The following is a 14,524-nucleotide window of genomic DNA, read 5'->3' on the forward strand; positions in this document are numbered from 1 at the left end:
CATTAAGTATTTCTGAAGGAGGGACTTCATAGAACAAGGAAGACATCAGCCCGTTTTTAGGACAGTGAAAAGAGCGCTATACAGATAAGTAAATTTTGTGAAAATACCGCGGGTTTTTTTCACGTGAAACATGAACACATGTTATATTGCGCACCGTAAATACAATCAAAGTTTAAAAAACGGGACCTTTAAATTTCATTAAACAATGATTGTTCCCCTTAATTCAATCAGAAAATATAAAGTGTACTACGACACAGCTTTTAGTTTATGGTGTAACTCATCCGAGGAACAGTAACCTCTGATAACAAGCTACTCCATCTCTTAAACATACCACATCTAGACATTTTGATAAACTCAGCTGGTATAGACTCTGGCAGTGCAGAAATTGCTTTGTGAGCGTCTCGTGCGATTGTTAAAGCGGGCAAACTCTGTGCTTTGGTCGTCAATCATACCTACATCCTTCCCTTGAGCTCAAGGCCTTCAGCGAGAGAACTAAATTGGCTCTAGCATCATCGCCGTCTTCGCTGAAGAGTGTTTTGGGGTTTTTTGCTCGCTGTGCAGAACACGAGGCCGTCTTCTGTCATCCTGTTTCTTTTCTGAGGGCAGAAGCGAGCCACTCGCTGCGTGAATGATTATGAAAAGCTTTTTAAAAGCACATTAAAATAACAAGTTGTGTATAAAAAGCCTCGTGGAGATATCACGAATGTTTCTGGGAGGTATACAGAAAGGTTAAATGAAAGAGGTATTGGATGAGTGTTGCAAAATAACTCGACTGCTTAACCAAACACCTGTTTAACTACATTGTTGCTGATGCAGGGAGATTTTTTAGTAGGCTATACACTACAGAGCTCTTCAATTTGTGACTGCTTTGTCTCAAGTATTGTAAGCAAATGGATCTCAGGGAACATAAATTGAAGGTTGTCGCTTTTTATTTTTCCTATTTAGCAAGATCTTATGAAAGATCAGCAGTAGGTCCATGTGAAATTTGGTATCGCAGTTTATTGTTGCATGAAAAAAATAAACTGTGGTTCAGTATTTAAAGGATTAGTCCGTTTTCTAAAAAAAAATCCTGATAATTTACTCACCACCATGTCATCCAAAATGTTGATGTCTTTCTTTGTTCAGTCGAGAACTCATTTATCATTTTAATGGATTTTAATGGACCCCAACACTTAACAGTTTTAATGCAGTTTAAAATGGCAGTTTCAAAGGACTCTAAACGATCCCAAACGAGACATAAGGGTCTTATCTAGCAAAACGATTGTCATTTTTGGCAAGAAAAATAAAAAATATGCACTTTTAAACCACAACTTCTCGTCTATCTCCAGTCATGTGGCGCGCCAGTGCGACCTTACACAATACATCATCACGTCAAGAGGTCACAGATGACGTATCGAAACTACGCCCCAGTGTTTACAAGTGTGGAGAAAGAGGACCGTTCCGACCTTGTTGTACGTCGAATGATACTAATTAATGTCTCGGTGTCTGTTTTTTGTTTAAATAGTCCGCAAATGCGCATTTCATATGTAACACGTGACCTTTCCATGGCATTACACAATTACGTGAGGTTGTGCTGGCGCGTCACAGGACCGAAGATAGACGAGAAGTTGTGGTTTAAAAGTGCATATTTTTTATTTGTCTTGTCAAAAATGACAATCCTTTCGCTAGAAAATGGTGGAGAGAAGTTCCGCCCGGACTATGATGTTCAAATACCCGTCACTTCCGGAAAACCAAAATTTGAGTGCTATCGGCAACAGGTGCGCCACCGAGTGTGGCGATCGCTGATTGGGCGATTTGGACTAAGAGAGGAGTATAAAGAGGGCGTTGAAAATACAGGAAGTGAAGTTGTATTCCAGCAGATACTGCGGGTGAGACTGAGCGTTTGGGCGATTGGAGACAGGGAGAAGTGGATGTGTATGAACATTGAGGACTCGCTAAACGAACTGGAGGATTTGGCACGACTCTACATACAGGTCGGCAAGTAAAGAGTCTTTTTGAGGAAGAGGTATACTTACCTGTGTTGCCATTTGTGAAGAAATCACATACACCGAAGAGCCGTGTGAAATACAGTAGCGAGGCAGGAAAAAGGCAATCATTCCCCCAGTCTGGTACATGTGAGTAGCTTGAAGGGAAGAGAGAAGTACAGCATCAACGAAACTGTGAGTACATTGAATAACCCTCATGCTTATGTGCCATCATTGAATATGAAATATTAGTGTTCTTTTTAGTGTGCAACAGTGTATGAAGTGGGCCCACCGTGGAAAGGATAGGTGGGCGAGCCAGAACCAAGTGCAGTGGGCGGACGATATCTGTGGTGGCTACGACGTCTATTTTTGGCCACTCGCCGGTCAGTGACCCTGATCTTCCCCAGGACGTATCCTCGGCTCGAGAGTAGAGTACTGACCTTATTGTCACTGAAGTGTGTGGAGTGCAGTGGGTGAGTCTGTCTTTGACGTGTGTACACCTGAACATTGCAGTGTTGTGCCGTGTCCCTGTCGTCTGTATTCACTCACTAGGCCGAGAAGCATCCTGTCGAAGAGAACGTGTGCTGTGTTGGCGGTGACCATCCTTCCTTATGTATGCCCGCTTGTAACTCCTGGCCCTTTGTTCCCGCCTGGAGGTGGCGAAGTCATAACAACGAGTAAAGGTATTGTGTGGATGTTGTGGGAAAACCGTTCATCGGAGGGAATTACTGGCTGCTGCATGTGAAACGAGCTGTTGTGGCCTTTGTGTATGTTTACCGACTGTGGAGTGATTTCAGAAGTTCGCCCCTGTCTAGATCTCTTGTCCCGCTGGTTGGAAGAGAGGAGAGAGAAGCGTTCGAGTCGGTCCCGCGGTGCATACCTGATGTAGACAACCTACCTGAACCCGCCCATTGTGGTAACAAAGGCCGTGTTAGGCCCAATGAGCAGCAGCCCTGGATTTGTGTCCCCATCCGCCCTTGTACGAAGCCAAGAGGTGGTGTATGTTTTCCCACATATTCACTGAAGTCAGTTAACATTGTGAAGGAGTGCTCTGTGTCTGTCTACTAGTTCCACAAGTCTGGGCCTAAGGCTCTGTGTCGTCGTGGGAAATTTTGTCTGCGGTCAGAAGCGACCAGGTTGAGCGGAGGTTCAAGAAAGCCTGTGGGGTGAAGAAGTAAAAGCGACGCGTTAAACACATCCTCTCCAGTCTCCCCTGCTCTAGGAAGGCTTATCTGCTTCCGATGGTGTCCATCGCCTTGAGGGTCTGTGAGTTATATTTACCCTGCGCCTCTGTATATATTCTGCAAGTCTAAGCTAAAGCTACTTACCTTGAATACGTCCCCGTACGCCCAACGTGAAGATCCAGTGGCCCTTTCTGTATACGTACCTGTAAGCCCAAGCTAAAGCTACTTACCTCGAACACGTCCCTGTACGCCCAACGTAAAGATCCAGTTGCCCTTCTGTACCCGTACCTGTAAGCCCAAGCTAAAGCTACTTACCTTGAACACGTCCCTGTACGCCCAACGTAAAGATCAGTTGCCCTTCTGTACACGTACCTGTAAGCCCAAGCTAAAGCTACATACCTCGAATACGCCCCTGTATGCCCAACGTGAAGATCCAGTTGCCCTTCTGTACACGTACCTGTAAGCCCAAGCTAAAGCTACTTACCTCGAATACGCCCCTGTACGCCCAACGTGAAGATCCAGTAGCCCTTCTGTACACGTACCTTTAAACTCAAGCTAAAAGCTACTTACCTTGAATACGCCCCTGTACGCCCAACGTGAAGATCCAGTTGCCCTTCTGTACACGTACCTGTAAGCCCAAGCTAAAGCTATTTACCTTGAATACGCCCCTGTACGCCCAACGTGAAGATCCAGTTGCCCTTCTGTACACGAACCTGTAAGCCCAAGCTAAAAGTGACTTACCTCTGGATACTTACCTGTACGCTTAAGTCAATAGCCATCTGTTTTGGAGTACTTACTGGTATGTTCATGGCGAAGACCCATCTACCCTTCTGTACAAGCATCGAGATGCCGAAGGCGGAACACTGACCCCCCTTGTGTGTCGAGTGAAGTTTCAGGGTTTTGGAAATTTCCACCTGCGCATCGTCCAGGCACTCCGTGAGCCGGGCCCTCGGAAGTGGACACCTGGACTCAAGGTCCTCACCTCAGTTCTACCTGTTGCTCACCGAGTTCCTTCAGGAAGGAGGAAGGGCGCCACGGCCAGTCAAGTCTGAAACAGAAGATTCAGTATTAGTTGGAAGCATCAGTTAAAGCCACGTGAGGGAAAGAGGAACTTTTCTGGGACGACATACCTGCAGAATCCCTGTGGCGAAGTCAAGCACTACCGGCCCAATACTCTCTGGACTCTGGCTCGAGAGTTTGATTTTAGATTTCCCCTCCCTTTCCACACTTACCTGCTTTTAATTAAATTAAATAAAGTTTGTTTTAAGTTTACTTACGCTCTTGTGTGCCTGGAAATTGGGGTGCTCTCGGGACCTCCTCGAGGTGGAAACTAGGGAGGGGTGATACTCACGACATCAGTGGTCCGCTCTGACCTGTGACATAATCCTTTAAGATTATCAAGATGCATCACTGCAAAAATGCAGCATGAAGTTTAAACAACTTAATTATGCAAGTCCATTCAACCTACTTTTTTAAGTTTTGCCTTAAGCTGACATAATAGAAATTGTTTAACTTAATTTAAGTCAATATAATTTTTACAGTGTGCTGTTGCTATGAATGGGGAAGATCGCAATGGTCAACGTCCCGCCTTCCAGTAAAAAGAGCCAATCATCAACCGTTAAAAAATTACATTCTCTGGGAGAAGGGTTTTGTTACTATTCAAACAGCCGTACTTGACGACATTAAACTTTGCACATGCCCCAGTGAAGGCTTGGGACCATTACGTAACCGTTTTTTTTTCTGATAATGTATCTAGACTTGCCAACTGACAGATCATTATAGGGTTTGTTTTGTATATTAGGATTGTGCTGTGTTGAATGAAATGTTTGTGTTCACGTAATAGAGAACCAGCAGCCAAGAATCAACAAGAGCTCTCAGGTGCAGCTGACAGATTCATTTCGAGAGCTGTATAGTGGTGTGATTCTGTCTGATAAGGAAGAGAGACTATGATAAGGAACCAAGCTCTGCAATGGTTTCCTGATCATTATTCTGAGCCAGCTAAAACATTGTCAGACTGGCTTTAATGATTTATTTCTTAAACATCTAGCACTTTCAAAACTGTCAAGTTGCCCTTAAGATTTCTTTATGAAATCATCCTGTACAGATGTTCGTTTACGCAAATACACTCCAGAATGTCAATTTGTCGATACTCTTTACAAATAACCTTTGCAATGGGACAGTCCCTTTGATAAGTCCCATCTCTCCGTCCTGAGTCAGTCGGTCAGCACTCTATTTCTGTCTACACTCGTAAAGCCATGTCATGATATTTTTAAAATTGGCTAGGATAACTGTGTGATACCTTACTGTATCTGCTAGAGGAAAATAAGGAAAACTGCTGTTCAGCTTAACTGATTCTGCATGTGAAGGAATGAGAATGAGATACAAGATAGATAGACTGACCTGCATGACCATGTGTCTAATTTTTTTTGCATATAATTATTTCATGCTGAATTTTAATAGGATCATGTACTGTACTTCATGTTTCAGACACTGCCACACTTACAGGTTTTATAAACGGCCTGTCAGAGGAATACATGAATATATAACACTGTGAATCATGATGAAAGCCATCATCACCACAAATCCTCAAGGATGAGCTCCTATTTTCAGACTTATTTTAATACACAGTGTTACAAACAGAAATGGCTAGTACACGATAAACACAATACAGTATGTACTAAGAAAAAAGGTACAAGAGTTATCACTGGGGTGGTACATAAAAAGTACACGTTTGTACCTAAAAGGTGCATATTGGTACCTCAAACGTACACACTGGCATCTTAGAGGTACATACAGGTGCTGGTCATATAATTAGAATTTCATCAAAAAGTTGATTTATTTCACTAATTCCGTTCAAAACGTGAAACTTGTATATTATATTCATTCATTACACACAGACTGATATATTTCAAATGTTTATTTCTTTTAATTTTGATTATTATGACTGACAACTTAGAAAAATCCCAAATTCAGTATTTCAGAAAATTTGAATATTGTGAAAAGGTTCAATCCTGGTGCAAATCAGTCAATTAACTCAAAACACCTGCAAAGGCCTTTAATTGGTCTCTCAGTCTAGTTCTGTAGCCTACACAAGCATGGAGAAGACTGCTGACTTGACAGTTGTCCAAAGACGACCATTGACACCTTGCACAAGGAGGACAAGACACAAAAGGTCATTGCAAAAAAAAGGCTGGCTGTTCATAGAGCTCTGTGTCCAAGCACATTAATTGAGAGGCGAAGGGAAGGAAAAGATGTGGTAGAAAAAAAATGTACAAGCAATAGGGATAACCGCACCCTGGATTGTGAAACAAAACCCATTAAAAATGTGGAGGAGACTCACAAAGATTGGACTGCAGCTGGAGTCAGTGCTTCAATGAATTTAATATACAAGTTTTTAAACTTTTTGAATGGAATTATTGAAATAAATTAACTTTTTCATAATATTCTAATTATACGACCAGCACCTGTATCTATAACAAAATGGTACATATTGAGACCTTTTTAAAAGGTAACGACTTTTGTTAAATAAATAAATGTACTTGACTTGTGTCATATATTTAAGTGTCACTTTGTGGGTATTTAATCTGCTATGCAAATCTAAAAATGCTAAAGGTTTTATAGTTACTATATTGAGACTATAATCTGACCAACGACCAACTAACATTGGTTAGTGATTTATTATACTAACTAAAATAATACTTAACAAATTATTATGGTATTTTGTTTTGGTATTAAGTTTTATCTGATTATTCGAATAACGCCCCACTTTTTTAATCCTGTTTTCATCAAGGTGATGCCAATTTTGCCATAAGCTTAAATTGAATATTGCATTATATTTGAAAAGAGTCTCAGGTCTATATTCTACAGAGGCCGATTAAAGTACCACTGGACCCCATAGGGACCACAGCTACAACAGCAGTCTCATATAATTATGACACAGTAGGTCGTAAAGGCAGCTGGTGGGATTTAAACATTGACTTTTTCTTCCAGGAAAGAAAATTAAATGGCTCCGAAATAGATTGTGTCTTTGATAAACTACTGCAACATATTCATTTATGCACTTTAAGATCTATGTACTGTGTAGTGGTTTGGGTGTTTCCATTGTGTTCTGTTTACATATTCAGTAGCCATATTAATCACTAACTGTTTGAATAAAATTATTGCATTTAACACATAATAAATGACTTTAAAGATTATTAGATTAAACATGAATAATTATTTTATTGTTTAGTTTGTTTTAAAAAGTATTAGTGTAATAACAACAAACTAAGAATGAAGAGCTTTACAAAAATAGAATAAAATAATTGACAAAAAGCAGAACTAGAGTCTGTTTGGAGTGGAGCATGAAATCATTGAATGAAACTGCAAATTCAGCAATTTTGTTGTTGACTTATTGATTAACAATCTGACAAATTGCTTCAGTTATGGCGAGGAACCTTTCAGATCATTCAGCACCTGCTTTAAATGACATCAGTGCTACCCATGATCCATTGGGAACTGTCCGCTTCTTGACACATGGAGCCAATTTGGTTGTAGTCCTATTCATCTTCATTTTTAGCGTAAACCACACCAGTCATGCCATTCCAGGACTATTATATATATAACATACCCTTTCGGGGGTTATGTTTTTTTTGCAGCATCTTATTTTAAAGGGCAATTAAAATGTACAAGCAATTTGCTTATGCCTTTAATGAACAAAAAAAAAAATATAATCCTCATATGGAATAAATAAACAAAAATTTCCAATATAAAGCAAAATATCAGTTATTTTTCTGATTCATAATATTTTGTTTAGGTTATGCCTCTGGATGAATACATCCATTTGGAATGAATAAGAAAGGTAAATGTTTAAGAGAGAAATATAACTTTAAATGCTGTGCATTAATGGTTTATTAATTATATGGGCAATTCATGTCAACCTATAATTGAAAGTAAATTTTTTGTCTTAGATGACAATATTTGGTGATATAAATACCCATGCAAAGTGTTGGTCAAATTAAGCCTTTTTTCCCATAGTTTCATTTCAAACTTTCACGTGTATAACGGAGAAATGTTACGTCCATAACATAGTTCTTTCCTCATAAATGCACATACAAAAAAATATTAAATGTTCTTTAAAGTGCTGTCCCTTCTTCATTTGTTGGGTATTATTGCTTCTGGTTTGTGCCTTTCAGTTCACAGAATTCCTTCAAAGTACGTTGTGTCCCAAAAACATGTGCCCTTTTTGTCACATCCATAACGCTGGAATGTACTGCACACTGCAGTGCAATAGAAGAACCATTTTCTTCCCCAAATAACCTTTTAATCAAACACTCTTAGAAGATGAATTCCTTTCTTACCATCTTATACTTCTTCCCCACTATAATCGTTTGTTCAACAGCATACTTCTGTGAATGCTAAAAATGCTTTATTGAACCAAACAGCTCGAGAAATCGTGTTTTAGGAACCATTATAAATGAGTATGAAATATAATTAATCATAGAGTTATGATGGATCATCCAAGAAAAACATTTACATTAATTTTGGTGTGGCTTTTATTCAACGTGACATATACTGCAATGCATTTTTTATCAATATGTGTGTTCCCTCGGGTTCGAACCAATGACCTTTGCGTTGCCAGATTTCTCGTAGATCCTTTTCCAAGATTTTTCCAAGGTGCGTAAGATTAAATGATTTTAACACCGCTATTACAATGTGGAGTCCTTGCGCCCCCTGTTGATAGATTTTATAATGTCAGCAACATCATTTTTTTTCTCAGCACTAAGCGCATACTGGACTTCAAACTGTTTTAAAGAGATTTAATTCACAAAAATGAAGAGATTTAAATCTCAAAATTACTAGACAACTTACTAGATAAACTCTCACATCAAAGTCCGATTTACATTTACAGTTGCATACATTACTGTAGGCTAGTGTTTTGAACATTACCGTGGTAAATATTAAAGTAAAGTACAGTAATTATTTAAGTTTATATTTATATTTCATTGTTGTTAATAATACAAAATATATACATTAACAAAATGGCCTTACGTGGCTCCCTAAAGACAAGGAAGTACGTAATTGCGGGGCGGAAATGGCATCTGACGTGGCATGAGGGGCGGAAACGCTTGTTTGTGTTTTGGTTCTGAAGGGGAAGTTGCGAGAGAAAAAAAGGAGGAGACTTGATCGGGGTTGGTAAAATTCCCATTAACCGACCCCAATAATAAGGAGAACCTCTCTTAAATTTTAGCACCCCTTCGTCGGAAATCAGTTTTCGCAACATATCGGCTGGCATTCAGGTAAAAAGACACCGAATACGTCCGTTATATGTGTCGTTTTCTGCTTTGGCGTATCCCCCAAGCTAGTTAGCCACTTTAGCTTGCTATATTTCGTCAAAAATATCACAGGCCCCTTTACTAAATTCTACCCACAAGAGTGAGTAACCCCGATTTGTTCAGCCTAACATATACATACAAATGACCTGCTTCCTTAACGTTAGATGTATGACTGTATACTTGACCTGCCGTGTTGTGTGTTTAGTTGTTGCAGGTTATGTCGGAATGCAGTTGGGTTGCAAACAGTGTAACGTTAGAATTATTGGACTGAAAGTGAAATTAGAAGCAGGATCTTTATTTCTTTTTAAATAATGTAGTTATGTTGTTATTATTTCGTTTTGTGGATGATTCCTGTCATTGAAGTGCCTATTAGCATCTGATATAATATGGGTTGCCTTGACGCCTTGTTTTTTTGGCTTGACGGTCATGGGTGTGTTTAAAAATGTTAAGTTTATGTTGGGTCTCACAAATTTAAATGTAATGTCAAGTTGTTTTTTGGGGCTTATGAAGTGCTCTGTTGTTGATAGTACTACGTGCTTATTTTAGCTTGATGATTCACGAACAGGAGGACTGTGTGTCAACCTTAACCCAGAAATCACTGGTTTGTTTTTGTCATTTTTAGGCCTGTCATTAAAATTGAAGGCATTTTGACCACCAGTCGTTGTCTCTCACAGGGAATTTGACTTTTGCCATGTCATAAGCTGTGCTTTTGTTGTTCTGCTTTGTGATCTTAGTTTTACTTCTGGCTAAAGTCACATAAAAGCTTCTATACCTGACAGTTGGATGAATGCAGCCCATCATTGTGATTTGTATCCTGCCCCAGACATGCTTATATCCTGGCCTGGTTTAAAGGCATTGTTTAATATGCAGATGAATCTTACTGTCAGAGCACTAGCTTCTCTTTTGATGATGCAACATCACACGATCAGTTTTATTGCTGGCCGCACAAGCGTTAGGGGTCTGTTTTTGTGGTCTGCTATTTCACAACAGCAGTAATGGCGCTCCTCTGACAGTGAAAGTGTTTTGTGTGCTGTTTTAAGCCCTGGGGTCAATGCCGCAATAGCGAATGTCATAAAATCTCAGATGTCTAGTCTTGTATTCAATGTCTGTGGAGTCATTCGGAGGCCGGAAGTATTTGACACATTTTCATTCCTGGATTTTTGTGACATTCCTGTTGAATTGTTGCAGTTTGCTGTTAGTCAAGCTAAATGAGTATGCTTGTTTTGACTGCTTACTCAGGACATTCTGTGCCGAAAGGAGTTACCATGGTTACAGACATAATTTTTCTGCTTGGATTTCATCAATGTTAGGTTATACTGAATAAAATGAGTCTTTTCAGTAGATGACATATCAGTCAATATTTAGGATTCCCTGAGGCTGTATAGCTCATTGCATTAGCAGCGCGAAAAGTCATGGGTTTGAAACCCAGGCACCACAAATATTGAAATGTATACCTTGTAATGCACTACTCTGTAAAGTCACTTCTCTAAGCATCTGCCAAATTCATAAATGTAAATAGTCACACCCACGACTGCCTTGAGTCGATTGTGATAAGCTGTCATTGTGTCACACATTCACCTTCTTACCGTTTGTCTTCAAAGACTGAATCTCAAAAACAAAAAATAACATTTTACTTACTATTTAACTTTGCCAGGAAAGAACAGGAAGAGGTCATCTGTGTCTATAAGCAACGTGAAAATACTCTTTTTCATTTCTCTTTTTTTTTTGATCACGTTCTGTGCCACGCAGCCAGTACTGGAACAGCTTTCGGTGAGCGTGTGACCACCTAAAGGAGACTGGGTGATTGACAACTGTCATGGCCAATAGGGGAGGAGCAACACGCCCCAACGGGTCCAACGCGGGCAATAAGATCTGCCAGTTTAAACTGGTCTTGCTAGGAGAGTCTGCTGTGGGAAAGTCCAGCCTTGTACTGCGCTTCGTCAAGGGGCAGTTTCACGAGTTTCAGGAAAGCACAATAGGAGGTAAAGGTCTTGTCACTGCTAAATTTATCTTTGCCTGTGCGTACGCTTTCTCACACATCTTTTGTTCACAGCGGCGTTCCTAACACAGACGGTGTGTCTGGACGACACAACGGTAAAGTTCGAGATTTGGGACACGGCCGGACAGGAGCGCTACCATAGTTTGGCGCCCATGTACTACAGAGGTGCCCAGGCTGCCATTGTAGTTTATGATATCACCAATGAGGTAAATAGGATCAAAATCGTGACATGTGGCTGAATAAGCTAGCTGACAGAGCATTGTTATTGATATATTGTTATTATTTCGGTATTTTGAACAGGGTTCCTCCATGGAAGTTTTTGAAAATATACATGCATAGATACAGGTCATTGAAAGTGCATTGAAAGTTTTCTGGAAAAAAATCCATATTATTCCCTGTATAGTCTAGGATAATATCAGAAAAATTCTAGACTTTTTAAGCACACGTGCTAAACTGTTTGCTTTAAATGCTTATATCTTCTGTATGTGGATGTTGATTCATACCAAAATGCTTTTTTGCATAGTTGTGTTTGACAAATGAAAACGTCTCAGGTTACGTACTGTAGTTTCCTGATAAGGGAACAAGGCGCTGCATCTCCCTCGCCATACTACCTGTGTCCCTATAACGTCGCCTTTGGCAATATTTCAGATAGCGATATACTTCCTGGCTTCCGCATCACCCTGTCTTTGTCGTTAAGCCTCACCATTGGTTGAATTTGATTCAGATGCACTTACCCTTTCAGATGCACTTACCGCAGTGACGCAGCGCAAGTTCCCTCGAAAGGGAACTGTAACAATGTATCTTTAAAAGTAACACAATGTAACCTTTCTCTCACTTACTTTACGATCATACTGTAATATTCTGTCTTTCACCAATGAGGAGTCATTTGCAAGAGCAAAGAACTGGGTTAAGGAACTTCAGAGGCAGGCCAGCCCAAACATTGTTATTGCTCTGTCTGGAAACAAGGCCGACCTTGCCAACAAGAGAGCTGTGGACTTCCAGGTATACATGACCTTATTGAAGATCAAAGAGATTTCAAGGTCCTGACTTTGGCTGTTTTCCTCACCTGTGTTATTTTAATTCTTCCAGGATGCTCAGTCATATGCAGATGACAACAGTTTGCTTTTTATGGAGACGTCAGCAAAGACTTCCATGAATGTGAATGAGATCTTCATGGCCATTGGTAAGATTATAAGATTTTCAACACAGGTTGTGTTTTTAGGAGTATAGGAGCTGAATATTTAGGGTTTATTTTTGTGTTTGGTTTCTCCTCAGCGAAAAAGTTGCCCAAGAGTGAGCCCCAAGCTGCCGGAGCCAACAGTGGGCGGAGTAGGGGCGTGGACCTCACAGAGACAGCCCAACCCGCTAAGGCTCCCTGCTGCAGCAACTAATGCAAAACATCCCCCTCAACCACCAAACTCTTGTTACTGCAACAACTAACGCAAGGTCCCGCCCTTCATCCCGAGTTTGACTAACTAATGAAATGCCTCCGCTTTCTTCATTTCCACAACTCTCTTACGCTGTAACAAAAGCTCTGCCCCGCCCATGTATCTGCGGTGTTTTTGTTTAGTTGTTTATTTCTGTAAAGACCCAGGCCTGTATTCATGATTAAGACATACTGTAATATATGCTGTCACAAATATGCCATTTTCCTGACCTGGACATACAGGGTGGGGCTTCCAGAAGAGTTCTTCACCTGCCCTGTTGCTATTCAGAACTCTGCAGTCAGTCTTTCTTTCTTTTTCTCGGTTCTGTTTCCATCTTTTTTTATGATTTTGTTTTATAGAAATGAACTTTAAAGAATAATGGATGCATGTATCACTACAAGGCCTAAGAAAGATAAATCAAAGTTTTAACTTCAATGGCACACATGGTGAGAGAGAGAGAGGATAAGACATATTAGCCCCGCCCCTTGCTCCACCTCTTCTTGTTTTTGGCCCGTCCTGATTCGGGATGTCCCAGTGGCTCTGTTCAATGGCAGACTGCCCACTTCCTGAGGTTGTGCTGCCAAACAACAAGCCCACCTCCTTCTTAATCTCACACACAGACACACACACAGACGTAGATCCAAGATCCTGCCCCTTTGTTATTCTCTCACCAGTAAGCGAGCCTTCATGTTTTTTAAGCATTATTGGCACTGTCCTTACAAATGAGTTGCACTTGCATAAAATAGCCTACACAAGGACACATTGTGCATTTATTTAGAGAAACGTACACAATTCTGCATATACAATTAGTATACGTTCACCTGCACATATATGCACCAGACCGGATACATTCATTATTTTCTTCTTTAGTTTGTTTCTTACTTCATGCCTTGCACTAATTTTTGGTCTTGATATTATCTCAAGTACAGCCAGAGTGATATAAATATATATAAATAATTTACTGTAAATAGGGTGTTGCAATGTATTCGTCTTTTCCATTTACTGTTGCAGGACTAATGCTTGATAGGGAGTTAGATAATCATAAAAAATGTACAGTAACCAGGAATTGCTTTGATAGGGGTTTGGAGTTGTTTCTTTTTTCACAAAATGGTTAAATTATAATCAATGGTGGTCTTATAAAAATGTATGTAGTGTTATTAACAAAGAAACTCTTGCTTTTCCTTAGTGGTCTGTATTGTAATTTCCATGCGAAAGCAAAAACAATGTTTTCATCACCTGATAGAACTAACAGTGTATACATCAAAGCTTACGATGGTTCTTCCTCTGCTTGTTCCAGTATCAAACAACACACCCAGCCACTTTTAACATTCGCTCAGTCTTTTGCCTTTAGGATACTGGTACCACATAAATTCGCTGCTACATTCAACTTTTTGTCTTTTTTTGAAGCATTCCCATTTGAATTAAAAAAATGCATTTAACTAAATATTACTGTTAATGTATCAAATAAATTTCTTATAAATGGTATTGATCATATTTTGTGTTCAGAGGGCCAAATTAACTTCTAGTCTTAACACTGAATGGAAATCCCATCACAGTGCAAATGACACACTCATGTATAATAGCCATTGTTTATGTTTAATTATACATTAGTATACAAGTAAATTGTACCTTGAGT

The 14,524-nt window shown here is 39.9% G+C and overlaps 1 protein-coding gene across 2 annotated transcripts; it reads left to right on the top strand.

Moving 5' to 3' along the window:
- Positions 1-9,264: 9,264 nt before the first annotated feature.
- rab5aa (RAB5A, member RAS oncogene family, a) lies at positions 9,265-14,373 on the top strand. 2 transcript variants are annotated; one of them, XM_055220180.2, is made up of 6 exons: positions 9,265-9,426; positions 11,212-11,444; positions 11,516-11,667; positions 12,341-12,463; positions 12,551-12,644; positions 12,737-14,373. In XM_055220180.2, exons 2-6 carry the CDS (start codon positions 11,279-11,281, stop codon positions 12,850-12,852), a joined length of 651 nt encoding a protein of 216 aa, XP_055076155.1. In that variant the 5' UTR covers positions 9,265-9,426; positions 11,212-11,278; the 3' UTR covers positions 12,853-14,373. The 2 variants fall into 2 exon arrangements, with proteins under 2 accessions (XP_055076155.1, XP_055076156.1); XM_055220181.2 differs by having other exon boundaries at positions 9,267-9,426; positions 11,117-11,444.
- The last annotated feature ends 151 nt before the right edge of the window (positions 14,374-14,524 follow it).

The sequence above is a fragment of the Misgurnus anguillicaudatus genome, chromosome 20, assembly GCF_027580225.2.
Source record: "Misgurnus anguillicaudatus chromosome 20, ASM2758022v2, whole genome shotgun sequence".
Classification (NCBI taxonomy): Eukaryota; Metazoa; Chordata; class Actinopteri; order Cypriniformes; family Cobitidae; genus Misgurnus; species Misgurnus anguillicaudatus.

Coding starts and splice junctions, on each gene's coding strand:
- rab5aa (XM_055220180.2), top strand. CDS start 11,279: ATGGCCAATAGGGGAGGAGCAACACGCCCCAACGGGTCCAACGCGGGC. Junction 12,464..12,550: donor AGAGAGCTGTGGACTTCCAG/GTATACATGACC, acceptor TAATTCTTCCAG/GATGCTCAGTCATATGCAGA. Junction 12,645..12,736: donor TGAGATCTTCATGGCCATTG/GTAAGATTATAA, acceptor GTTTCTCCTCAG/CGAAAAAGTTGCCCAAGAGT.